General features: G+C 38.1%; 1 protein-coding gene across 2 annotated transcripts in view; it reads right to left on the reverse strand.

Annotated features, from left to right (window-relative positions):
* Window positions 1-13,866: 13,866 nt before the first annotated feature.
* Window positions 13,867-27,491, reverse strand: part of SLC22A4 (solute carrier family 22 member 4) — a 56,603-nt gene continuing 42,978 nt past the window's right edge. For both annotated transcript variants that reach the window (XM_004420220.3, XM_087429831.1), the window contains 2 exons: window positions 21,087-21,222; window positions 13,867-18,902 (listed from right to left, as the gene is read on the reverse strand). In XM_004420220.3, coding sequence (XP_004420277.1) covers window positions 18,827-18,902; window positions 21,087-21,222 — 212 coding nt within the window. In that variant the 3' untranslated portion in view covers window positions 13,867-18,826. The remainder of the gene's footprint in view (window positions 18,903-21,086; window positions 21,223-27,491) is intronic.

A 27,491-nucleotide genomic window follows, 5' to 3' on the forward strand; every position in this document is an offset into this window, starting at 1 on the left:
GTGTACATCATTATACTTCTATAGAAGTTGTAGATCTTAAGAAGAAAACAAACCATTTGTCATAGATGGCTTGTCCATGTGCACAAGGCAAAGAGCAACCTGGGGCAGTGCCTTCCAGTTGTAGGTGAGGCATTGTTTACTATCTGAATGTTATTTAAATTGCACCATTTAAAAGAGTGCTTAGGGCCGGCCCTGTGGCTTGGCGGTGAAGTGCGTGGTGTTGCGATGCTGGTGGCCAGGGGTTCGGATCCCGGGTGCGCACCGAGGCACCACTTCTCCGTCCATCCTGAGGCCGAGTCCCACATACAGCAACTAGAAGGATGTGCAGCTATGACATACAACTATCTACTGGGGCTTTGGGGGGAAAAATAAATAAATAAAATCTTTAAAAAAAAAAAGAGTGCTTGAACTCGGAATCTGGGAGAATCAGTTACCTGAGGCCCTTTAACCCTCAAGATTCTGAATTAGGATGTTCTTATTTTATAAATAAGAGAAAATAAAACTGATTTATATGGCAGATAGCAGATTCAGGGTTAGAATCCTAGATTAAATGGGTTAAAATGCTAGCAGATGTGGTAGCTGGTATCCAAGATAGTGCCCAATGATCCCCGCCTCCGGTATTCACATCCTTGTGCAGGCCCCTCTCGCTCTGTACAGAGATTGGTCTATGTGACCAATAGCATATAGCAGAAGTGAAGTTTCATCACCTCAATGATTACATTTTAAAAGATTTCCATCTTGGATATTCTCCCTCTCTCTCTCTTTCTTTGGGGGAAGCAAGCTGCCATGTTGAAAGCAGCCCTTTGAGAGGCCCAGGTGGCAAGGAATGAAGACTCCTGCCAACAGCCAATGAGAAACTGAGGCCCTCTGACCATCACATGAGTGAACTTGTTAGCGGCAACTTAGCATCAGTGGAGTGTTTAAATGACTGCAGCCCCAGCCAACAGCTTAACTGCAGACAGACCTTAAGACCTTAAGACAGAACCACCCAGCTAAGTGGCTCCCAGATTCCTGACCCTCAGAAATTGTGAAAGTGTAAATGTTTATCGTTTTAAGCTGCTAAAAATTGGAGTAATTTGTTATGCAGCAATAAATAACTAATACATATATTACTAAACATGTTGAATTAAAATATAGAAGAATAAACATCTATAACTCCTTGATTTATTTTACCTCTACTCAACAGAATAGAATTTTACAGATACTCTTTACAGTTACTTCCATCCTAAGAGACAGTATAGTGTATTGGTTAAGGGCATAGCCTCTGGATATAGTAGAAAGACTGCTATTCAACTGCTGACTCCTTCAAGTCCTAGCTTGTGAGCTTGGGCAAGTTTTTTTTTTTTTTTTGGCGAGGAAGATCAGCCCTGTGCTAACATCTGCCAATCCTCCTCTTTTTTTTTGCTGAGGAAGACTGGCCCTGGGCTAACATCCATGCCCACCTTCCTCCACTTTATATGGGATGTTGCCACAGCATGGCTTGCAAAGCGGTGTGTCGGTGTGCGCCTGGGATCCGAACCAGCAAACCCCAGGCCACCGCAGCGGAGCGCACACACTTAACCGCTTGCGCCACCGGGCCGGCCCCTGCGCAAGTTTTTTAAAGCTTTTCAAGCCTCAATTTCCCAGATGGTCATGCTTAGCTCAGTGCCTAGCACACATTAAGTGTAAAATAAATATTAGCTATAATTATTAGTTGTATTTTGATTATTGATGCAAAGGAAGCATCTGAAGAACTGTGTTCTCCATAGATTTGGACATGTCTGTAGGTTATGTGGGCTGGAGCAGTCAGCACTTCCTTGCCTGAGGAAGGGGAAACCTCCAAAGAAAGAACTCCTCCTTTGGAAAAAGAGAGTAGAGGGTCCAGGCTGAGTCCAATATGATAGCTTCAGTGTCAGAGTGGGGGATGATTCAGAGGGTCTGTCCAGCCTCTACTGTTGATTCCCACAGATTGTGTACAGATTTTATGGAAAGGCACTTTGAGTAAAATCTGAAATAGCTAGTTTTGCCAAGATCTCTGTGAGACAATATTTGCCTTGGCCTCAGAACATCAGAGCATGACGCAAGAGCGGAGGAACAGGAGTCTATCTACCTCATCAGACAACATCCCAAGTGCCATGTCATCACCCACGTGTATCAGCATTTCGGGCCCAGTGGAAGAGCTGCAGCTGAGCTTGGCATAGCAGGACTTCAGTTGTCAGTGGGTATGCAGCACTTTTATGCTGTTCTCCAGGTGTCCACTGCAGACACATCTCAAAAAAAATGACAGAGAAGTCTATACTCATGAGCCCAGCTGTGGTTGGAGTTTTAACTTTGAAGGAGATTGGGGCTGCACAAATAGTAGGGCCAGAGAAATCACATTGTACTGTTATATGATCCCGCATTTTAACCCCAGTCTATTTTGGTCTGGACAGATAGGTAACTAACCATGAAGAGAACAGGCCTTGAAACATTCCGCAGACTAGAAAAATTATATAATCAAATCCTTTGAACAATTTTTTTAATGACTTAGATGTCCATACTCTGAATGAGTGTAATTTCTAATGTGAAAACCCACAATTTGGCTTCCAGAGATATAGGACAGTTTTAAAATTCCAATAAATAATTATGCACTGCCACAAACTTGAGTGGCAGTAGGAATGTAAACTCATTCCCTTCAGGGTATTCCTACATAAAATGAGATGTGAAATACACTGCTTGCTTTTTAAAAACTAGTTATCACATTCTGGAATAGGTGGAAAAGACATTGGTGATGGCTAATGTTAGAAATACAAGTTTTCCCAAAAGGCTTTTTTTTTGTATATATGTGACATAGAAGGAAAATTGGGTCATTAATATTATTTCTTCATTCATTCAACAAATATTTGAAATGGCCGTTATGTGCCCAAAAGTGTTCTGGGTTCTGCAAATTGAGGAAAGAAACAAGATACTTGTTCTCACTGAGCTCACCTTTTAGTTGGGGGATGGTGAAGCTGACCATAACCTTGTGAAAATAAATATGAATTTCAAATAGTGGTAAGTGCCAAGAAGAGATAAAAGAGGATGATGGTATAAAGAGTGACAGTCAGTGAGTGGTTTCTCTAGATTGAATGGTGAGTGAATACTTTTCTGAGAAGGTGATATCTCAGCTGACATGCAAGGAATGAGAAGGAACCTGTCATGTGAAGATCTGAGGAGGGAGTGTGCCAAGCAGAGGAGCAGCAAGTGCAAAGGTTGTGAGGTAGGAGCATGTGCTTGGCGTGTTTGAGCAACAGAGGGAAGATCAGCGTAACTGGAACGTAGTGATCAAAGAGGATAGTCGTGGGACATAAGCTCCGAGATGTTGGCAGGAGGTCTGTTTATATATGGAAACCAGATCATCTAGAGCCTTGTAGACAGTGGCAAGGAGTTTGAATTTTATTCTAGGTACAATGAGAAACTACGAGTATTTTTAAGCAGAGAAAGGGTAAGGTGTGAGTTCTATCATAAAAAGAGCACTCTGGCTGCTCTGTGGAGAACTGACCGTAGAAGACAAGAATGAAAACAGGGCGACTGATTAGGAAGCTTTTGTAGCATCACAGGTAAGAGCATATGATGGCCTGAAGTAGACTAGTATCTGTGGAAGAGATAAAAGGAATGGGTGAATTCAGAATATATTTTGGAAGTGTCGGTGAGGAAAATCCCCTTTCTATCCTTTTTGTGTTCTTATGGCTGGACTAATAATAAAATTCACATAAGACCAGATCAATGGGAGAAAAACCCAGTTTAATACATATGTATCGGAGATCATAGAGTAACGATGCTCAGAGAGTGAACAAAGCAGGCAGTATATATATCTTTTATGCAAAGAAACAATAAATTTGTGAGGAATGACAGGACAAAGACACTTAGATTTAAGGTACCTAATTAGTGAGGAATTTAAGCAGAGTTTAGCCTTGAGGTAGTAAATTAGCACGGTTTGTTTATGCAGGCTCCTCAGCCCTGAATCCCCTAGCTCTCTGGTGATAAGGCTGCAGGGAGAGCACCTTTCATGTGGGAGATTTATTTCCTGCTTTCACGGGGAACAGAGACAGAAAGGTCAGAAAGCCCTCTTTGCTTCTCAAGTAACTGTAATTTCAAGTAATCAATATGCTATTGTAGGATATTTTAGGGTGGCCTGCCCTGGGCCCCAAGAGAAGCAAAAGGTAATATGACTTCCTACTGGATATGAGCATGAGGGAAATTAAGGATGACTCCTGGATTTTTGGCCTAAGCAACTTGGTGCCAGTTTTTGGAATGGGGAAATTGGGTGGGGTGGGAGTTTGGGAACTTAAGAGTTTTACTTTTAAAAAATTTTATTGTGGTAAAATACACATAACACAAAATTTATCATCTTAACCATTGTTTAAGTGTACAGTTCAGTGGCATTAAGTACATTCTCGTTGTACAACCAGCACCACATCCATCCCTAGAACTCTTTTCATCTCGCAAAACTGAAACTCTGTACCCATTAAACAATAACTCCCCATTCCCTCCTCCTCCCAGGCCCCAGCAACCACCCTTCTACTTTCTTTCTCTATGAATTTGACCACTCTAGCTTCCTCATATCATTGGAATCATACAGTATTTGTCCTTTTGTGACTGGCTTATTTCACTAACCATAAAGTCCTCAAGGTTCATCTGTATAGCATGTGTCAGGTTCTTCTTCCTTTTTTTTTTTTTTTTTAAATTTATTTTTTCCCCCAAAGCCCCAGTAGATAGTTGTGTGTCATAGCTGCACATCCTTCCAGTCGCTGCATGTGGGACGCGGCCTCAGCATGGCCGGACAAGCGGTGCGTCGGTGCGCGCCCGGGATCCGAACCCGGGCCACCAGCAGCGGAGCGCGCACTTAACCGCTAAGCCATGGGGCCGGCCCCTCTTCTTCCTTTTTAAGGCTGAATAATATTCCACTGTATATATTGATGAAAATAATAAGAATAATAAAACGTTTTCACATATTGAGGTATACGTAGAAGCCATTCTGGTTTAAACTTGATTCGGCCTAAAACATTTTTTCCCAGAGCAGTCTGACTTATGGCCCACCACACATGCATTGTACATCTGCTTTGAACATTATCCCAAAGCAAAGAATGCACTCTTTAAAGATAGCGATGCATGTCTCCCTTTCTCTGATGCTAATATCAGTACTTTTTGAAGATAAGCTTTTCTTCCAGGGTCAAGTACCTGCTGTGAACGTGCTAAACTGCAGCAAAACATCTCCTTGTGACTTTGAGGAAAAAAAATTGTATTCCTGTCATGCTTTATGTATGTTCTTTGTTCTTTGCACTTCTGGGCTACTCCTTAGTTTGGCTCAGATAAATCTCACCTATCTTTCTAATCTACAGATTTGTTATTGTTTATTTGCATCACCAGTATATACTACAGTTTGTTTTCCCATTCATCTGTCAATGGACACTTGGGTTGCTTCCATCTTTTGGCTATTGTGAATAATGTTGCTATGAACATGGGTGTATAAATATCTCTTCAAGTCCCTGCTTTCAATTCTCTTGGGCATATACCCAGAAGTGGGACTGCTGGATCATATGGTAATTCTATTTTTAATTTTTTGAGGAACCACCATACTGTTTTTCCATAGAGACTACACCAATTTACATTCCCACCAACAGTGCCCAAGGGTTCCAATTTCTCTGCATCTTCAACACTTGTTATTTTCTATTTGTTTTTTTTTATAGTAGCCATCCTAATGGGTGTGAGGTGATATCTCATTGTGGTTTTGATTTGTATTTCCCTGATGATTAGCAATGTTGAGCATCATTTCATGTGCTTATTGGCCATTTGTATATTTTCTTTGGAGAGACATCTATTCAAGTCCTTTGTCCATTTTTAAATTGTTTGTTTTTTGTTGTTGTTGAGTTGTAGGAGTTCTTTATATATTCTAGATATTAACCTCTTATCAGATAAATAATTTTGAAATATTTTCTCCCATTCCATTGGTTACCTTTTTACTCTGTTGATCGTGTCCTTTTATGCACAGAAGTTTTTTTTTTTTTTTTTTTTTGTGAGGAAGATCATCCCTGAGCTAATATCCATGCTAATCCTCCTCTTTTTGCTGCGGAAGACCGGCTCTGAGCTAACCTCGATTGCCAATCCTCCTCCTTCCCACCCCCCCCGCCACAAAGCCCCAGTAGATAGTTGTATGTCATAGTTGCACATCCTTCTAGTTGCTGTATGTGGGACACGGCCTCAGCATGGCCGGAGAAGCGGTGAGTTGGTGTGCGCCTGGGATCTGAACCCAGGCTGCCAGTAGCGGAACGTGGGCACTTAACCGCTAAGCCACGGGCCCGGACCCAGGTTTTAAGTTTTGATGTAGTCCAATATATCTATTTTTCTTTTTTTTTTGCCTGTATGAGAGTTTTATGTTAAACATAAAAATTAAACTTATACTTAAATATATTAATATTTTAAACTATTTAAATATAAGTTTGGAGACAGTTGGATATGTGAGTCTGAAGGTCATAGGAGAGGTCAGAATGACATATAAATCAGGGAGCTGTCCACATATGGATGGTATTTAAAGCTACAGGTCTGGACAAGATCATGCAAGAGAGAAGATACATAGAAACACACAGATCTCCTTATGAGATACAGTCATATTGGAACAAGATTCCATAGGAAGATATCAGGAGGCTTTGACTGAACTAAATTTGGATAATATAAGTTATTGACGATCTTAATTTTCTGAGCTAGATGCCAGGTTAGGGTGGAAATTAGAAAGTCCTGGCCAAGTTTCAACCTCTCTCAATAATAATACTAACAATAACTCATGACATCATTTAGTCCTCACAACAGCTCTATGAGATAGGTATTTTTATTGTCCTCACTTTACAGAGAAACTGAAGAGAAGTTAAGTAATTTACCCAGTTGTTAAAGTTAGTATGTGGCAGGTCCAAATTAGAACACTGGTGGATCTGCCTCCAAGCTTACATTCTTAATTATTAATGCTACCTCTCATTATCCTGAAAAATGAAATCTAGCCCTCAGCCCTTACCAATTGACTGCATTCAGTCTCCTTAGGTTTCATATCACCACAGTCACGTCTTTGTGGTGGTGAACGGTCCAAGAGAGATGGTGCTGATCCTGCCACCTTAGTTAGGCTGACCTGCAGTCTCTTCTTTTGAACGCTCTGGATCTTAACACTGTGCTAGGTTCTTATACACCCCAAATAAAGAAAAAGAAGGTAGATGGACATAGCATACTAGGACCAACAGAAGTTGTTGTTATTGTTTTTATTCCCTTTCCTCTTCAGTCTAGATACTACAGTCCTTTGCTTCGGTCAATCTCAGTTCCTCCATTGTCTTGTCATTCTGCTCACCTGTACTGCAAAGCCCCAAATCCAACCATTTGTGCATTTCACTCCTACCTTGGCACACTGGAGAAGATTACACAACCATGTGAATTGTCTCTACAAATTTACATTTCCAATCCCAGCTGGACTCACTTGTCACTCTCCCAATCCACATGTTCCTCCAACCAATCAATGATCCCCCTTCTCTCTTGTATCTTAATTCAGCAGCTTGGAGAGAGAGTGAAGAGTAAAATGGTTTGACAAAACTTGGGCTTAGGTCTTGCAAGATAAGAAAAGAAAGACGGTAGTGGCATGAGTGAATTAGGGGATCATGAGGTATAAACTGGAAGAGAAAGGAAATGATGTCAAGGTCAGAGCTGAAGGGTTGTGAGGAAAACAAAAGGTCCTGGAATGAGGTGGAGTTATTGTGTCTGATGACGCGGTCCAGGGCATGTCCTTGGCAGGGAGGGACTGACGTACAGGTAAAGGTCCAGTACTGTGAGGCTGAGGTGTAGGATTACTCATCCGGCCAACCACAAAAGTCATCAGTGCCTCAGGCTGGTACTCCCTTTCCAGAGAGCTCACAGAATGTGGGTAAGCACCCGGACAAATTGTTGGTAACAGCAACCAGAAATACACAGCACAAAGCTCAAAGGAGGCATTTTATATATGTGAAGGTGAAGGAGTTACGGTTTGGAAACGGCAATGGGGAATGAGGAAAATGCTGAGATCTTACGTGGCTCTGAAGTTCATAGGAAGTGGAAAATGAACAGCCTCCATTTGAGAGACAGGACCACAAGGGAAGTGGAGCGCACAGGGGGAAGGCAGGTCTATGTCAAGGTGAGGACATGGAGAGAGTGACCAGTGACATACTTGAAGGAGGAGAGTTGTTTGTCCCCAATGGAATGGGGGTTTCAGAGGACACAGTAGCACGGAAGGCAACAGTGGGAGGGTGAGATGGTAGGCTATGCAGGGACAGGGAGCACAGAGGGGAATTAGGATGAGAGTACTTGACAAGAAGGATTAAATTTGCAGTGTTGGAGGAAGAGGTCTCAAGGTTCTCAAAATCAGGTTTCAGACTTTTCTGTGCCAACACAGAGGCACTGGGTCATAGTTCAAATCCTCATAATTTTTACAACCCATTCAGCCGTCTGTTAAATATAACTTTGGTGATAAGGTAATTTGCCTCAGCACAGCAAGTTTAGCTTGGTCTAAATCAGGGTAGAGGTGACTGCTGCTCAAGCAGAGTAAGAGGAGAGAGATGAAAATGCCCAGGTCTGGATGGGAAAAAATGACTTTGTCCTGGGTTTGTAATAGATGTTAGCTTAGGGCGAATCTTCCTCAGCACAAAAAAAAAGAAAAAAAAAGAACAGAAAACAATTGTTGGCAAGGATGTGGAGAAATTGGAATCCTTGTGCACCATTGGTGGGAATGTAAAATGATGTGCCATAGAGTCAGTGCCAGGTCGGGGCACTGGGCTAGTTGCTGAGGCCACAAAGGTAGGGGTTTATAAGCTGGCTAGATTGAGCCCACTGAGAGCAAGAATTTTGCTTCCCAAAACTTTGCACTTAGTTGACACTCTTAAAAGTTTTTATTTTTTAACTTCTTTATAAAAGTCATATATGTTATTTGTGAAACATTTATAAAGTATGGAAAATTACAGAAAAGAAACTAAAACAGAAGTCATCTATATCCCCCATCTAAACACACCTACTGTTAATACCTTGAAATACTTCCTTCTAGTTTTTTTTCATGCCTTTTAAACATAGGTTATTCATGTATGCATTCATTATTTGGTTAATACTATTGTATAGTGTTTTCTAATATTAGCATTATATCACAAGCATTTTATCATGTTACTAAAAATAATTCTTAAACACTGTTTTTAAGGGCTAAATAATATTCTTTCATAAGGATACACCATTATTTATTTAACTATTTCCGTACTTAGTATTTTTTTTTATTGTGGTAAAAAAACACATAACATTAAATTTTACCATCTTAACCTTTTTTTTTTTTTTTTGGTGAGGAAGATTGGCCCAGAGCTAACATCTTTTGCCAATCTTCCTCTTTTTGCAGAGGAAGATTAACCCTGAGCTAACATCTGTGCCTATCTTCCTCCCTTTTGTATGTGGGATGCCGCCACAGCACAGCTTGATGAGCAGTGCGTAGGTCCGTGCCCAGGATCCAAACCCACAAACCCCAGGCTGCGGAAGCAGAGTGCATGAACTTAATCACTATGCCACCAGGCCGGCCGCACCATCTTAACCATTTTTAAGTGTACAGTTCAGTAGTATTAAGTATATTTACATTGTTGTACACAGATCTCCAGAACTTTTTCATCTTGCAAAACTGAAATCCACTAAACACTAATTCCCCCTCCTCTTCCTCCCACCCCCCACCTTTGGTAATCATCTGTCTACTTTCTGTTTCTATGATTTTGACTATTTTAGATACTTCATATGAATGGAATCATACAGTATTTGTCCTTTTCTGACCAGCTTATTTAGCTTAGCATGATGTCCTTGAGGTTCATCCATGTTATAACATGTGGTAGGATTTCCTTCTTTTTTTTTTAAGGCTGAATAATATTCCATCGTATGTATATACTACATTTTCTTTATCAGTTCATCTGTTGATAGACACTTGGCTCACTTCTAGCTTTGGCTATTGTGAATAATGCTGTGATGAACATGGGTATGCAAATAGCTCTTTGAGATCCTACTGTGAATTATTTTGGACATATTCCCAGAAGTGGGATGGCTGGATCATATAGTAATTCTATTTTCAGTTTTTTGAGGAACCTCCATACTGTTTTCCATAGTGGCTGCACCATTTTACATTCCCACCAATAGTGCACAAGGATTCCAATTTCTCCACATCCTTGCCAACAATTGTTTTCTATTTTGTTTTTTGTAGTTGTTGGAAGATTCACCCTGAGCTAACATCTGTTGCCAATCTTCCTCTATTTTGTATGTGAGCTGCCATCACAGCATGGCCACTGATAGATGAGTGGTGTAGGTCTGCTCCTGGGAACTGAACCCAGGCTGCCAAAGCAGAGTGCGCCAAACTTAACCACTGGACCACCAAGGTCGGCCTGTGTTCTGTTCTTTTGATAGCAGCCATCCTAATGGGTGTGAGGTGGTATCTCACTTGGTTTTGATTTGCATTTCCCTAATGATTAGTGATGTTGAACATGGTTTCATATGCTTGCTGGCTATTTGTATATCTTCTTTGGAGAAATGTCTATTCAAATCCTTTGCCCATTTTTTAACCAGATTATTTTTTTGTTGTTGAGTTGTAGAAGTTCCTTGTACATTCTGGATATTAACCCTTTATCAGATATATGATTTGCAAATATTTTCTCTCATTCCATAGGTTACCTTTTTACTCTTTTTTTTCATTTGACACTCAGAAGTTTTTAAGTTTGATGTAGTCCCATTTGTCTATTTTTGCTTTTGTTGCCAATGCTTTTGGTGTCATATCCAAGAAATCATTGCCAAATTCAATGTCCTGAAGCTTTTCTTCTAGGAGTTTTATAGTTGTAGGTCTTACATTTAGATCTTTAATCTATTTTGGGTTAATTTTTTTTTTAAATTTTATTTATTTATTTTTTTCCCCCAAAGCCCCAGTAGATAGTTGTATGTCATAGCTGCATTTCCTTCTAGTTGCTGTATGTGGGACACGGCCTCAGCATGGCCGGAGAAGTGGTGCGTTGGCGCGCACCCGGGATCCGAACCCAGGCCGCCAGCAGCGGAGCGCGCGCACTTAACCGCTAAGCCACGGGGCTGGCCCATATTTTGGGTTAATTTTTGTATATGGTGTAAAGTATAGGTCCAGCTTCATTCTTGTGCATGTGAATATTCAGTTTTAACAGAACCATTTGTTGAAGAGACTGTCCTTTCCCCATTGTTTAGTCTTAGCACTCTTGTGGAAAATCATTTGACCATATATGTAAGGGTTTATTTCTGGGCTCTCTATTTTGTTCCATTGGTCTGTATATCTGTCTTTATGCCAGTTCCACACTTTTGTGATTACTGTTGCTCTGTAGTATTTTTTGAAACTAGAAGTGTGAGGCCTTCAACTCTGTTCTTCTTTTTCAAGATTGTTTTGGTTATTCAGGGTCCCTTGAGATTCCATATAAATTTTAGGATGATTTTTTTCCTAGTTCTGCAAAAATGCCATTGGGATTTTAATAGGAATTGCATTGAATCTGTAGATCGCTTTGGTTAATATGGACATTTTAATGATATTTGAGTCTTTCAATCCATGAGCATGGGATGTCTTTCCATTTATTTGTGTCTTATTTGATTTCTTTTAGCAATGTTTTGTATTTTCAATGTAAAAGTCTTTCACCTCTTTTGTTAGCTAATATTTAGTTTTTTAAGATCGCAAATAATGCTGTGATAAACATCTATGTGCATAATTATTTCATATAACTGATTATTTCCTAGCTGTGGAGTTAATACATTAAAAAAAAAATCCAAGCATTTTAAGACTCTGGAAACATTTTGCCAAGTTGTTTTCCAGAAAAAATAAACCAATATACATTCCCACCAGAAGAATATGAGGCTGCATCTCATCATACTCTCATCAATATTGAATACTGTCATTTTGTAATCTTTGCTAATGTTAGTTGGAAAGTGGGGTCACATTGTCACTTCAATTAGTATTCTTTTGATTACTTGTGAAGCAGAACACTTTTTTTGTATGTTTATTGGCCAATGTTTTCTTTTTTTTTTTTTTCTTTTTTTTTTTTTTTTAATTTTTTGTTTATTGCAGTAACATTGGTTTATAACATTGTAAAAATTTCAGGTGTACATCATTGTACTTCTATTTCTGCATAGATTACATCATGTTCACCACCAAAATACTAATTACAACCCATCACCACACACATGTACCCAATTATCCCTTTCACCCTCCTCCCTCCCCCCTTCCCCTCTGGTAACCACCAATCCAATCTCTGTCCCTATGTGTTTGTTTATTGTTGTTATTAACTACTACTTAATGAAGGAAATCATACGGTATTTGACCTTCTCCCTCTGACTTATTTCACTTTGCATCATGCCCTCAATGTCCATCCATGTTGTCACAAATGGCTGGATTTCATCGTTTCTTATGGCTGAGTAGTATTCCATTGTGTATATATACCACAGCTTTTTTATCCATTCGTCCCTTGATGGGCACTTAGGTTGCTTCCAAGTCTTGGCTATCGTGAATAAGGCTGCAATGAACACAGGGGTGCATGTACCTTTGCAAATTGGTGTTTTCAAGTTCTTTGGATAAATACCCAACAGTGGAATAGCTGGATCATATGGTAGTTCTATCGTTGATTTTTTGAGGAATCTCCATACTGTTTTCCATAGTGGCTGCACCAGTTTGCACTCCCACCAGCAGTGTATGAGAGTTCCCTTCTCTCCACAACCTCTCCAACACATGTTGTTTCCTGTCTTGTTAATTATAGCCATTCTGACGGGCGTGAGGTGATATCTCATTGTAGTTTTGATTTGCATTTCCCTGATAGTTAGTGATTTTGAACATCTTTTCATGTGTCTGTTGGCCATCTGTATATCTTCTTTGGAGAAATGTCTGTTCAGGTCTTTTGCCCATTTTTTAATTGGGTTGGTAGCCAATGTTTTCTTATTTGAAAACTAATAATTACTTTTTCCCATTTAACTATAATAACGATAATAATAATGCATTCATTCATTTTTTCAACAAATATTTATTGAGCACTACTATGTGCCAAGCACTGTTCTAACTGCTGGGGATACAGAAGCACTCCTCATGGAATGTAAGCCCTATGAGGAAGGAGGACAATAAAGAAAATTAAGAGGTAAATTAGTTAGGATGTCAGAGTGTGATAAGGACTATGGAGAAAAATGAAGCAAGGACAGGTAAGTTAGGACAGAGAGAGAACAGGATGAAATTTAAGATAGTGTGGTCAGGTAAGGATTTATTAAGCAGGTGACAGTTGAGCAAAGAAAAAGTAAGTAAGGGAGCAAGGCATGCAGATACCTGGGAAGAGCATTCCCTGGAAGAGGGAACATGCAGAAGCATGTCTAGTATGTTCAAAGAAGAACAAAGTCTGGGTAGCCTGAATGAAGAAAGCAATAGAGAGAGTAAGAGGAGACAAAGTCAGAGAACTAAAGGGTGGAGGCACATAGAGTAGGGCCCCATAAGTCGGGTAACTATATATAATTTACCATCCAAATTGTGACATTAGAATGAGAGGTGGAGGGGTTATTAATAATTACACTAGGCCAATAGATAGAAACTGTGATTGTCCTGGGAAAACTGGGACATGTGATCATCTGACTTATGCACTATTATAAAGACTGGCTTTTAAAAAATCTGACTGAGATGGAAAGCTATTGGAAGGTTTTGAGCAGAAGTGACATGATCTCGTTTAGATAACTCAGACTGCTATGCTGAGAATAGACTGAAGGAGGGCAGGAGCAGAATTAAAGAGGAGGGACCAGTTAGGAAGCTAACAGAATCCAGTCAAGAAATTAAATTCTAGGTATGGTGAAATTATGGCCAAAGACTTTATTGACATATTGGATATGGGATATGAGAGAAAGAGCAATCGGAAAAATGGAGTTGCCACTGACTGAGACAGGGAAGACTTCAGGAAGAGCAGATTTGGAGAGGAATCAAGAGCACATACTAAATTTGGACATGTTAGGTTTGAGATACTCATTAGATTTCCAAGTGAGGATATTGAGTAGGCAGTTGGTGTGTGAGCCTGGAGTTAAGCTCTCTATGTATTTGGTAGTTGTTAATGTACAGATGGTATTTAAAATCATGTGATTGGATTTTTCAAAAAAGGAAGAGGATCAAAGACTAAGTTCTGGACGTTCCAATGGTAAGCAGTAGAGGAGATGAGGAAGAACCAGCAAAGGAGACTGTGAAGGAGCAACCAAAAAAGTAAGAGGAAAACCAAGCAAATGTGGTGTCCTGGAAAGCATTTCAAAGAAAGAGAACTCAGTTTATCTGATGCCTTGAGAAGGCAGGTAAGATGAGGACTATGAATTGACCATTGAATCAAAAAACATGCAGATCATTGGGGACCTTGATAAAAGCTGTTCTGGTGCAGAGGTGGGGACTAAAGCTTAATTGCAGTGGATTCGAGAGAAAACTGGAAGCAGCAAGTATAGAGCCATCTTTTGAGGAGTTTTGCTATAAAGGGACAAGGTGAAATGGGGCAGTAGTCAAAGGCAGAAGTGGGGTCAAGAGAGAGCCTTTTCATCATTGTAAAAATAACAGCATGTTTGCATGGTGAATGAGAAAGATTCGGTAGAAAAGGAAAAGACTGATGATGGGGGAGAGAGTTAGGAGAATTGCTGGAGCAATGTCCTTGAGTAGGTAAGGGGGCAGGGGCACCAAGTGCATAAGGACAGAGAGAGCTTGAGATAGAGAGAGAGAGAGAGAGGACAGAGAGAGCTTGAGAGAGAGAGAGAGAGAAAGAGACAGAGAGAGAGGACAAAGCCTGTGCTAGGAGCAGAGACAGTTTATCTCAAGTAACAGGAGAAAAGACAGATTGTGTGGGTACAGATGCAGTTAGGTTGGTGGATTACAGTGGTTAGAATCTGTGGAAGTTCTTTCCCATTACTTCTATTTCTAGGTGAGATAGGAAGCAAAGACACAGCTGAGGGTGAGCACGGGGAGGAGATGTTGGAGTTCTGAAGAGAAAGGTCACTGAGGATAGAGAATGGAGCAGGGCAATGGAGCATGACTGTCAGTCAGCAACAAGGCTCTTCTTGAAATGGCTGATGATTAATTTAAAGTGAGACCAGTCAGCATATTTGCATATTTTTTTCCAGCTACATTTAGCTGTGCAGGTGAAGTTGGTTGAGGGTTGGATTTAACCAGCATTGTAGTTTGCCCCAAAGAGTAAGGCAGATTAAGAAAGGGGCAATGAAGTTGATTATAATAATTAACTATGGAATTTAGTGAGATGAGAGAGAGAAAACATCTAAGCCTGCCAGGCATTGGCTAAATATATGCATTATCTCATGTAATCCCCACAACCACCCCATGGAACTACTATTAGCCTCTTTTTACAAATTAAGAAGCTGAGGTTTAGGATAACTATAACTTGCTCAAGGCCACATAGCTGATAAGTGACAGCCAGCATCAAGCCCAGGAACACTGGTCTCCAAAGGCTGTGCACTTAACCTTCTTGCTATCTGCTTTAACTTGAGTATTAGTGGTACTTTTAAAATCGATGCATAAATAGAAAGGACAACAACTGTCCAATTTATTTTTGTTAATATTTTTCCAACTTGTGTTAATTTTAAGATTTTTGATGTACAGGACTTTTTGAAAATTTAGAGCAAAATCTATTTATTTTTACCTTTAATTTAATTCCCTATCTATTCTTAGATTTCATTTATTTGTTTAATTTTTTGTTTTGACTCTCTAATCCATTAAGAATTAATCTGATGTTTTATGGTGATGCTATATTTTTTTCAGTTTTTTCAATTTTTACCAGTTTTCCAGCTTATCAATTGTCCCAGCACTAGTTTTGAATAATTTATCATTTTCTTGATAATTTGCAATATATCTTTATCATATGTTACAATTTTATAAACATTTAGGTCTATTTTTGGGCTACCTGTCCCATTTCACTGATTTATCTTTCTCTGTTTTTTTAGATCTGTGAGGGAATATTTCACCTTACCACTCTTTTTTTTCCCAAAAACTTTGTAGACAGTCTTATTGTTTCAAATGCCCTTTAGAATTCTTTTTTAAGTTCCTAAACTATTTTATTGAAATATTAATTTTAATTATGTTACAGTAGTAAATTAATTTGGTAAGAATGGCAGGTTCACAGTGTTCATTCTACCCATTCAGGAACATGGCATGTCTCCATTTAAGTCTTAAATGGAATAATTTCTTCACTTAGATTTTATACATTTATTAAGATTATTTCTAGGTATTTTATGACTGTTATGAATGGATCCTGTTTTTTTCCAGTATATTTTCTAGGTGGTTATTTCTAGTACATAAAAATTTGCTGATTTATGGACACTTCTTATATACCTCCACATAAACTGAACCTTTTAAATGAAAGAATTTTCAGTTAATTCTCTTGGATTTTAAAAATAAATAAAAAATATTATATGCTCCTCATAATATTGATAATTTTGTCTATTTTCTAAGGTTTTACTTCTTATTTATATTTTGTACTATGACTATAGTTACTAAAATGTACCCCAAAATGTTGAAAATAAAAGGTGCTAAATCATGTATCCATATAATTTCTGTTAATGGGATGCCTCTAGTGTTTCATTCTAACATGCAGTGTAATATTGGCTGTCAGTCTGAGATTGCTCCAGAAGCTGCCTTGTAGAACTAACTTTAAAAGTCGTTTTTAAAAATCAGGAATATATCTTGAATTTAATAAAATACTATTTTGACATGTATTGATCTACTTTGTCTTTGAACTACCAAAGAGATAATCATTTGTGTACTTATTGCCTCTTTATAAACAGATTTTTAAAAAAGTCATCTCTTACTACCACAAAATATAAAGCACCTGTACAAACAGTAATAAAAGTTAATTATCAATCCCTACTTTTTATATTTAGAAAAAGCTTTAAGAGCATTTAATATTTAGGTATTTAAAAATTCAGATGTCTATGTATCAAACATAACATTTTCACCAAGCTAGAGTTACAAAGTATTTTAATTAAAATGAATATTTATCAAATGCCTGTTACATGAAAGAAAGCACTATACTAAGCAGCACTATGCAGGATAGAAAGATAAGCAAGAGAAAGTCCCTAGCAACAAGACAGGAGCCCAAGTGAATGAGGGTAACAAGTACACGAGAGCACAGAGGAGTGAACAGTCACTGTTGGTGGGAAGGAAGTTCAAGGAGAGCTTTTAGGGAAGCAGCATGACCCACTCGCTGAGAGACAGGCAGCCCAGTGCCCTGTGGGGTAGGTGGAAGGGTGATCCACACAGGCTTCGTCAATGGGGGAGAAAAAAGCGCTGGGTGGATGCAGCTGCACACCTGCATTCCCAATGACAAAGCATAAACTATTCTAAGATATTCTAGTGGATTTTAAAGTAACAATCAAAAAGTAGGATCAGTGTGTCAGTGCTTCAGATATAAAACATGTGTAAGAAATATGGCAATATAGAGAAAAATTTCTGAGTTAATCAGAAAAGTTAAAGATAAGGATCTTGAAATAATAAGGACAGTTGATCAAGATGTTATATCAAAGGTTCCTTTGAAAAATATTTAGATAGTGAAAATTTGCATTGGGGGATAGTTAGTTTTAGGAGATGATGCCACCAAGCAGCATCAAAAACCAGTGGCTGCCTATTCCTACAAGTGCACCATGGCACTGGATATGTTAAAGGGTCAGTAGCTTGTCACCGTGCTGCTCTCAGAGAAGCCACTTTCAATGAAAGCATGTGCCCGGAGTCTCCAGGACTCACTTCTTGCTTTGTTAACATCTCAGCATGCCTAAACCATGGTGAGACACAGAGCTGACATTTATTTTCTGAGCTTATGGTAACACGTTATCCTGTTAGCGGCTTTTATCTTTTACGCTGCTCATTCGTGGAACTGAGGTTCTGCTATTGCTGACTGGTTGGAGAGAATACAGCTGCATACCGTGCTTAGGAAGGTATGTATTGATGGAAAGAACTGTTTTAAAAGCTCTCCAGATTGTTGGCGTGGACAGCCTTCTTCCTGGGTGCTGACCCTTCTAGGCTGTGGGGCATAGAGACCATCTCTACCAATCTAACTGGTTTGTGCAGTTTTCCTGAGTCTCTGTTTACCAGTGAAATAAACAGTCTTAGGAAACAGAAGGCTTAGTCACATGCTCAAAGAGAGCACAACAAATGTGCACCATTCAATAGGCTGTGAGCTGTAGCTGTTGAAATTATAGCTAGGAACCGCCTTGGTTCCCCTCTTAAAGGCCAATAGGCCATGAGCCAGGCTACTTGATCTCTTGCTGCATTTCACTTGTGAAACACTATTAATATCTGCCATCAATTCCTCTCAAACGAGCGTATAACATTTTCTGGATAGGAATACTGCATATAATCATTTGGTTACAGCGGCATATGAGTTCACTTCAAAAACTACTACAATTTTTAATGTGCTGTTTCAGTTATACACACACACACAGTTGTCACCTGATAATTGTGTTAATACAATGACATTCTTTTTCTTTGTATAATATTTATATGTTTGGAAATAAGTGTTAATCTTCATATGGATTTACCAATCTTTGACCAACACATTTTCAAAAAATCTTACAAACCCATTTCATCGAATTAATTAGCAAGGAGAACCCTCTAGAAATGGTTTGTTTTGAGAAATAAGGAGATTATCTGAAGAGCGGTCCAGAGTTTGCTCTATGACAAGCATTTCTCAACAGCAAGGTCTGTTTTAGTGTTAATCATTATAGTCAGTCCATTTCATCAGGAAAAGCTTTGGTTTCTTCACAGAGTCTTATGTATCTGTTTTTCAGTTACCCAAATGGGGTAGAAATTTTATCAGAATGAAGTTATTAGAACTTTGGGATTTTCTTCTTTGTCCACGGAATCTTTTGTTTTTTTCCCAGATCTGAACCTGAAAATAAGATAGGTGCTAAAGAAAATTAAATATTCAAGATTCTCTTCCTCAAAATGCCAAACTGACACTGAAAAACATTTCTCCAGTTAATGAACAAATAATTATTTTAACTCTAATAAGAACCTCATGAGTCTAGAACTAGTATTTTATGATTTTGAATATTTGGAGCCATTTTCTTAATTAAATGTAAACAAAACCCAGAATTTACACTCTTTTACAGTTTCCCTGAGGAAAGGATAGAGGGGTAAGCATGAAGTTCTTGGCAAGTTAGAGTTGATATTGAAGTAATTATATCATTAGAAGAAAACAACTTATCAAAAATGGGCACCTTTTGCTGTTCATGTTCTGTCAGGGATCAGAATTCATTCACATATAGACTTATCTTTATCATTGCCGGGCACTAAAAACACATTATCTTATATAACCTCACAATAGCCGCATGAATTACTCCCCTATAATAGATAGGCATACTGAGGTTTAGTGAAAATTAAGTAATTTGCCCAAATTTATGCAATAGTTCCGGGATTTGAAGCCAGGCAGTTTCACTCTAGAATCTAAACTTCCCCTACCATACCACTAATCTTTTAAATGTTTGCCAATATATGATACAGAAAGATATTTGGTTTTTGTCCCCATTCCTGACAGAGTTCCTAAATCCATTGTAATTTCCTGAGTGATGGGGTAACAGGAGTGTCTTGTCTTTTATTCACTTGAGGAGACTCTTGGCAGGGCCCCTACATAGCTGCAGATGGGGGCTGGTGACCAGAAAAGCCAAGCCTTGATTAGAAGCCTGGAACTTTCAGCCCCACCCCCCAACCTCCAGGGAGGGGAGAGGGGCTGGAGACTGAAGAATTAATAACCGATCATGCCTATGTGATGAAACCTCCATAAAACCCCCTAAACACTGGGGTTTGAAGAGCTTCTGAATTGGCAAACACATCCATGTGCCAGGATGGTGACGCTCCCCAACACCACAGGGACAGAATCTCCTGCAATCTGGACTTTTCTGGACCTCATCCTGTGTACCTCTTCATCTGGTTGTTCGTTTGTAACCTTTATAACAAACTGGTAATAGTAAGGAAAGTGTTTTCCTGAGTACTGTGAGTCGTTCTAGCAAATTACTGAACTTGAAGAGGGGTGTTGTGGAAACACCCAATTTTAAAGCCAAGATGGACAGAAGTGTGGGGACCTGATACTTGAAACTGGCATCTGAAGTGAGGGCAGTCTTGTGGGACTGAGCCCTTAAACCTGTGGAGTCTGATGCAAACTCCAGGTAGTTAGTGTTAGAATTGAATTGAATTATAGGATACTCAGTTGGTGTTAGAATTGGTTGGTGTCAGGAGGAAAAATCCTCATAAACTCATAGGCCAAAAAAATGATATTGAATTGTTTTATTTTGTATTTATTTATTAATATGGATAAATATTTATTTTTCATGTATTTATCTGCCACTGAAATTTCCTTTTCCGTAAACTGCTTGTTCATGTCCTTTGTCAATTTTCCTACTGAGCTGTTTGTCTTTTTCTCATTAAATGCTAAGAGTTTCCTGTGTATTAGGTATGTTAATCCTGTGTCTATATTGTGTGTTGCAAATATTTCTCCCCTGGCTGGTTGACCTTTGTCTTTATTTATGGGTTCTTTTTTCCTGTGCCAACAATTCTAAAATTACATAATCAGATATATCAGTCTTTTCCATCATGGCTCTTTGCTTTTCATCTCATACTCAGGCATTCTGGAAGGTTATAAAAATATTTATGTTTTCTTCTGGTACATTTATGATTTTACATTTTTAGGCCTACGTTTTTAATCTTTCTGGAATTTGTCTTAATGTATTTTGAACTAGGATTCAAGTTTTTTATTTATCCAAAAAGGCTAGCTGAATGTTCTAACACCTTTTACCGAATAATCTAACTTTCCCCACTGATTCTGAATTGCTACTTTTTATCATGCACTGAATTCTCATATTTTCTTGAGTTTAATTCTGATTATTCTAATCATTGCATTGATTTCTATTCCTATAGTATTATCACACTGTTTTAATTACCATTCCCTAGTAATACGCTTTATTATCTGATAGAGCTAATCTCCACTTTTTCTTCTTCTTCAGAACCTTCCTAGCTATGCTTGCATGTTTATTCTTTCCAAGAAATTTTGGTTTCATTTTTTTTAAGTTCCACTTACCCTTTCACTTTCTGCATCTGCTCTAAGGTCTCTGGCAGAGCCATTCCAAAACTTTCAGGGAATAAAAGGGTGATGATTCCGTTCAGGACAGTCAGGGTGCCCATGAGGATGTAGGGCAGAACTCTGTTGTAAGCACCTGTAAGGCATGAGGACATCAGTTAGATACAGGGATTCTCCATATGCTCTTGAGAAGCATTTTGTAAAGATAGCAAACAGTATTTGAAAGAAGTTTTAAATCTGAACATTTTCAGGAGAAATAAAGTATGCAAAAGATCACAGTTTCTTTTTGGCAGATGCCATTGCCTTTGGCAGATCATGTGCCTACTTGATTTTGAATTTTCCTAAGGTCTTTCATGTCAACTGGTATTCTTTAAGCTAGTACTTAATCATGTGTGACACATGTTCCTTTGATAGAAATCTTGGCCTACCAAAGTTCTCCTCTTAAGGTGGAGGTAAGTGGAGATGGGTGACAGGAGGATATCAAGGGGAAAGAGGTTGACCAGGATGTTTCAAGGACTGGTACTGGCTCTTTTGACTGGTGTGATCTTTGCTTTTGCCCAAATCAGTAGGCTGTAGTGGAAAGCTAGGTCCACAGATCCATGAGACTTTTTAAAAAAAATCTAAGTAATATTTTCGATGTAGTTTAAATCAATAAATGTCAGGCACTGTGAAAGCACTGTGCCTGGCTTTGGTTTCTTTTTGTAGCATTTATATGTCTTGGTTTTACAAGTAATTGGAAGAACCACTCCACTTCTTCTTTATCTGGTGTTACTCACACAGTGTTACTGCACAAAATTGGGGTTCTCTTGCCTGATTCACATAAAAAAATTAATTATGGCATTAGCTCTTGGAAAAAGAAATCAGCTTTATTCTGTGAGATTCATCTGCAGGGAGACAGGGGGCATATGCCCTCAGATCTATCTCCCCAATTCAGTATTTGGGGCAAAATTTAAGAGGTTAGGGAGAACAGGATGGCATGTGGAAATGCTGGTGGGACAGGTTTTGATTGGTGGCCTTCAAGCATTTATGGTAAGGTTCTAAATGATGAGGTCTTATGATGAGGTTCTAAACATTTATGGTAAGGTGGGGAAGGAATTTTAACACCATATCTTCCTGAATGATGGACCCCTTGCTTTTGATAAGAGTCTGACTTTGAAGTTCCAGTCATGTCCCAGTCCTTTGGTTCCATGGTCATTTCAGGTCAAGATGTCTTCTTCTGTACATGCTCTGGCTACATGACTTTGCAAATTTTCTGAAAGACAATTTCTCAATTACTCTGTTTTTAAGATGGGGTCAGTTGAACTGGTCCTGGAGGGCCCGTGGTTACAAATCCCCGCTTTTTGTTGTCCATTCCTCATTCTTGAGAGATATAGGGCGATGACTGCTCTAGCTTCTTCCTGTTGATAAGGGGTGTAGGTTGTTCCATCTCACTGAACCAGTCTCTTAGTAAGAAGGTGATGGAAGTGGGCTCCCAAAGTTAGGCCTATATTCTGTAAGCAAGTAACTAGGTATTTAATAAGAAGCATTTCTAGAGAAACAAAAAGAAAAACAAGGTTAATGGTTGGAGCAAATCATAAACCAGTTTCTGAGCCCAGGGGGCAGCCAGTCAAAAGATTTCTAGATGGCAGGGTCAAAGCATCTTTTGCAGTCTGAAATGTCTCTGATGATGTCATCAAGTGTTCAGGTATCTTTCTGAGAGACATGAATCTCTCTTAAGTTTATATAAAGATGTCCAGCTTCAGTTTTCAGGGCTTCAAGAAAAAGGGTCATTTCAGTTCTCAATGATTCCAAATGAAAATGATAGAAAAAATTGAAAGTGTTAGTTTTGAGATTTATAGCCAGATATTTCAGGAGACTAGAAGAATTCAGGATCCAGTCCAAGTTACAGATATACAACAAAAACCTCAAAGACAATGATCAGAACTAGAATCTAATATCCATGAATGTGTACTATAGTTTCTAATGAAACATAATTTTTCTCTCTAAAATCACCCTCATTTTACCAAAGATATCCAAATTAGGACTAATTGGCTGGCAAAATAAGTCTAGCTTCAATAAACTTGGTCCAATTATTTACATAAGTACAGCAAGAATAGCAATTGATCATATAGGCTCTTTTAAATTTGCTTTGCTGGAACTTTTCATAAGGAATCTCAAATTGAACTTTAAAGGCCTCTCGAGGCCAGGAAAACCAAGCCAAGGACTTGTCATCAGACTGCCTGCAATACCTATAGAATTGGGTGAATTCCTCTCTTTTCTTGAAGTTCCTCAAAACATCCTGAGGTTTTTTGCACCTGCTAGGGTAGTGACCTTCTTTACTCACCTGGTAAGGTTGCTGGGAACCTGTAAGCAAGGTACCAGGCCAAGATTTCTAAGTGGCTTTATTTCACAAAGTGAATCTTTGTTCTTCAAAAGCTGGCTGGTCATATCTGAAGCTATGCATGTCTTTCTCAAATATGACATTCCGGTTAAGGCCTTGGTAATATAACCAATATTTCCAATTGTGTCTTGCTATAAGGAGATCAGATTCTTATTGAACTTATGCAAATAACTATATTGCCATGAACATAAGAATGCTCACTCATCAAGAGTTTGCAAATTCTGGAGGGATCAGGTAGGGAGAAAAAGATAAATGTTTCAATTCTGCCTACAAAGGTATAATTTACCAAATTACTATAAGTCATAGTTAGCTTAAGAGAAAAAAGAAAAATGTTTCCTTAAATCTGAAAAAACAAAACATTGAAAATCAGCAATATCTCAAACAAAATGTCATAAAAATTGAAATCATCCTAATCAGTTCATTCAGTCCTGTGTAATCTATTCTGGATCTTAATCCTCTGTTAGCAGTTTTATGAGGCCATCAGTTTCTCCATTAGACTTCTGTAATTTCCTACCCAGCTCAGTTTTATAATCTGAAAGTTTATCAGAAACCTGTAATCTAGAGTAAGTGTCAAAGTCCTTTCCTTGAGTCTCTCTGAAGATGAAACATTTGCAAAAGCAGAGTAAAACAAAACTGTCTGTAAATGACAAAAGACTTAAAAATGGCAATTGACAAAGAAACTTGGTTATTTCTGTGACATACAACACTCTAAGATAACTAGAATTATAGCTGACAACCAGGACAGATCAGAATTTTAGGAATGTTATATAATTTTTAAAACACTTATATCAATAACATTTACCAACATAATGTTGTAAGTCCCTATGAAACAATGCTTAGTTATCCATTTAACCATGGTGACAATTAAAGATTTTCAGGTGAATGCAGAAAATTAAATAGCTATAAGAAAAACCTTAGCACCTGTGATTAAGGACCTGATAAAAATAATACAGGAAACTAATTTTGATAAAACATAAAATCCCTACCCTTCTGGTAGACTACTCAAAGAAAAATACCTTTCATAATCTCTTTATCAAGAACAGACTAAAAGTTTAAGAAAATTATCCTTTTAAGAGAAAGAAAACCAAATTTTAATTTTTGTACCAGCTTTCTTTTTATATTAAAACTTATTTACTTAATTAAATTAATTTTGATCTTAGCCAACTTGACCACGAGCAAAATTTTTTCCTCAGGGTTCCTCTTCAACAAATCTTCTATAACTTTCTTTTTACATTCTGAATTTGTACCATGCCTTCTTTCTTTCTCTAGGACAAATTTATCTTTCTTAACAAAACAAATAAAAATATTTTCATTCTTTACACCTTCTTTACTGAAAGCATACCTTTTACTTTCCTTGACTACAAAGATGTTTTCCTTATTAATTTTTAGTAGCTTTAATCACATATATTAATTAGAATTCTCAACCCTTACTGACCTTTATTTTTAGTGAAAACTAAGAAGTGAGCAATTATGAACTGTCTTTTACATTAGCATTCTGTAGTTTGGCAAGTTTATAAACACTTTTCATAATTTCTAAAAACATGCTACTTCATAGTACAATTTTTAATAAAATACAAGACACATGTACTAATAGACCCAAACATCTTTTAGTTTCTCTGTAATAAGAAGCCAAAAGTAGATAAACTTAGACACGTTTAGCAAGAAAGTTTCAGTATTTTATCTTATTTGAAAATGACCAAGATATTCAATGAATTTTTTATCATTTAATTTCTCCTAGAAAAACTTCGAAGTTTCAAGTTACCAAAGAGATTTTTGGATTTATTTTAAATACACATGCCATAACACATAATTATTGTTAAAAATTTCACCCAACACTTTTATCTTTTTCACATCTATTTAGTTTTCTCATTCCCAATAATTATTTAGATTGCCTACAAAACTTCATGAGACATTAGGCAAGATTAGCTATCATTTTAAGTTATTATTTTTGCTAACCAGTTTTATAACAGAGATAAGATCAGCTTATTTGACCACTAAACATAGAGTAAAGGCTGTGTGTCTGCATCATATACAGTGCTGATAACTGTCAGGACATGTCCATTTTAATCAAACCAACAATCTTAAATAAGCTTTCATTTACCAAAGATTAATTTATGTCATGTTAACTTGAAAGACATTTGGGTTAATTTCTATTACATTTAGAAATAATTTATATAAGTGCTTACTTTAAGCCAATTGAATAGAGCTCTTTAGAAATTATACCATCCAGAGGTAAAATATCACATATATATAACATAGATATACACACACATACAGAGAGTCTCCATAGCTATTGTTTTAAAATTACTTCCATGAATCAGGCACAGTAATATAAGGCTCACTAGTTTTGAAAGAATAACTGAATCCAAATTTTGTTTTAAGTTTTTTTACTATTTGTGGAAAAGACACCCAAGATGCTAGATTTTGGGCAAGGGTGCTCTTATGGCTGTTTTTTTTCCTTTTTCCCTTTTCTTTTCTTTAGTCTTAGGAATTGGTAATGGGCTAGATAGTTCTCAGAGAGTTTGCAAGCCTTTTGAGATAAGGGAAATGGGCGGAACCCAAACTGCCTCCAGAGCTTCATTTCCAGTCTTGCAAGGATTTTTTTTTTTAAGGACAGTTGCTCTTCATTCCTTAGAAATTGGGTTGTAACTTAAACGACATTATAGGTTGCTCTGCCTCTCCAACTGCATCATCCCTGATTTGCTTCTTTCCCTCTGGGTGCTTAGTTTTATTTTTAACTTAGGGACAAAGGCCTGGAAAGAAAATTCCTATCAGGCTCTGAATATCAGCTTCCAGTTTGGCTGAATTTCTGATTTTAAGTTGCTAAATCCTTTCAAATATCTTGTCAGGTTTCAGCCAAGAAGAGCAGCAATTATACTTGGCAGTATTGAACAATTCCAGTAATCTTTAAGGTAGCAGTTTCCCAGAAAATCTCTGAGTCTCTTTAACTCTGGGAGGGGCTCATTTTAGGCCCTCCTTTGAAGGTAGAGTATGGGATGTCCATAAAGCTGTGACCTAATAGGCTTTTCTTTTAGGTACCTTTTATAACTTAATTTTCTATTAGCTTTTTGCAACAAAACTTTCAATAAGGTTATTTTGGAATTTTGAAGTTTTTACTTTTAAGTGTACTTTTAAATGATTTTACCTAATCAGAACGTTCCTTCTAATGGCCAATGAAATTCCTCTTAGGCTGATGGCAGTTTGGTACGACTTTTCGCCTCAAAAGGGAGTACAACCCACATTTCTGTCCGACCATCTTAGACCAGAAAATGGGGTGCAACTGCATTTTTGTCCAATCGTATTTTTGGGACCTCCACCTGACAAGTATTAAGCCAAGCCCTTAGGACACTAAACAAGCTTGGTAAGGTTCTGCAGTTCTTTGTAAACATTTATAGCTTCTAGAACCTTTAGGTTTTGAATAATTGTGCTGGAAGGTGGCGCACTTGACTCTTTAAAGATTTCTTAGTTTTTTGGTTCAAAAGCTCAAAAGGAGCCCACAGTGGCCACTATAATTTTAAATTATCCTGGGTTATCTTGCCAGCTGTTTACAGTTATTTCCATTTTAGGGAGCTCTTTCCAAGGTGGCCACAACAAATAAGGTAATTTCTCAAGAGAGTTTGTTACAGTCATGGAGAAACTCAGTCCCCAAACAGACAATTTTAACAAATAAAATAGTCAAGCATAGACAAATATGAACAGACACAGAAATCCAATACTCTGGGACTCTAACCTAGGGTACTCTGGGATCCTACTCCAGAGTTTGGGACTCTAACCCAATCCGTTGAGTGCCCCAGCAGCTGAAACCCTCTTATCTTGTCTCTTTTGAACCCACTATTCTAGCCTTGGGACTTTAATCCACCAAAATCTCCCCAGTGGGGACTCTTAACCCACAATTCTATGAAATATTAGACAATTTTAGGCACAGGTGTGTTTTAACGAGGTCACTCACCCAAAAGACGTTGGATCCTAGAGCTGTGTCTTCTCTCAAAAGGAAAAAGAGTGCCAAGGTGACCTGGGGCACCATG

Source organism: Ceratotherium simum, chromosome 4, assembly GCF_057802395.1.
Source record: "Ceratotherium simum simum isolate JZ-2026a chromosome 4, ASM5780239v1, whole genome shotgun sequence".
In the NCBI taxonomy this organism is placed as follows: Eukaryota; Metazoa; Chordata; class Mammalia; order Perissodactyla; family Rhinocerotidae; genus Ceratotherium; species Ceratotherium simum.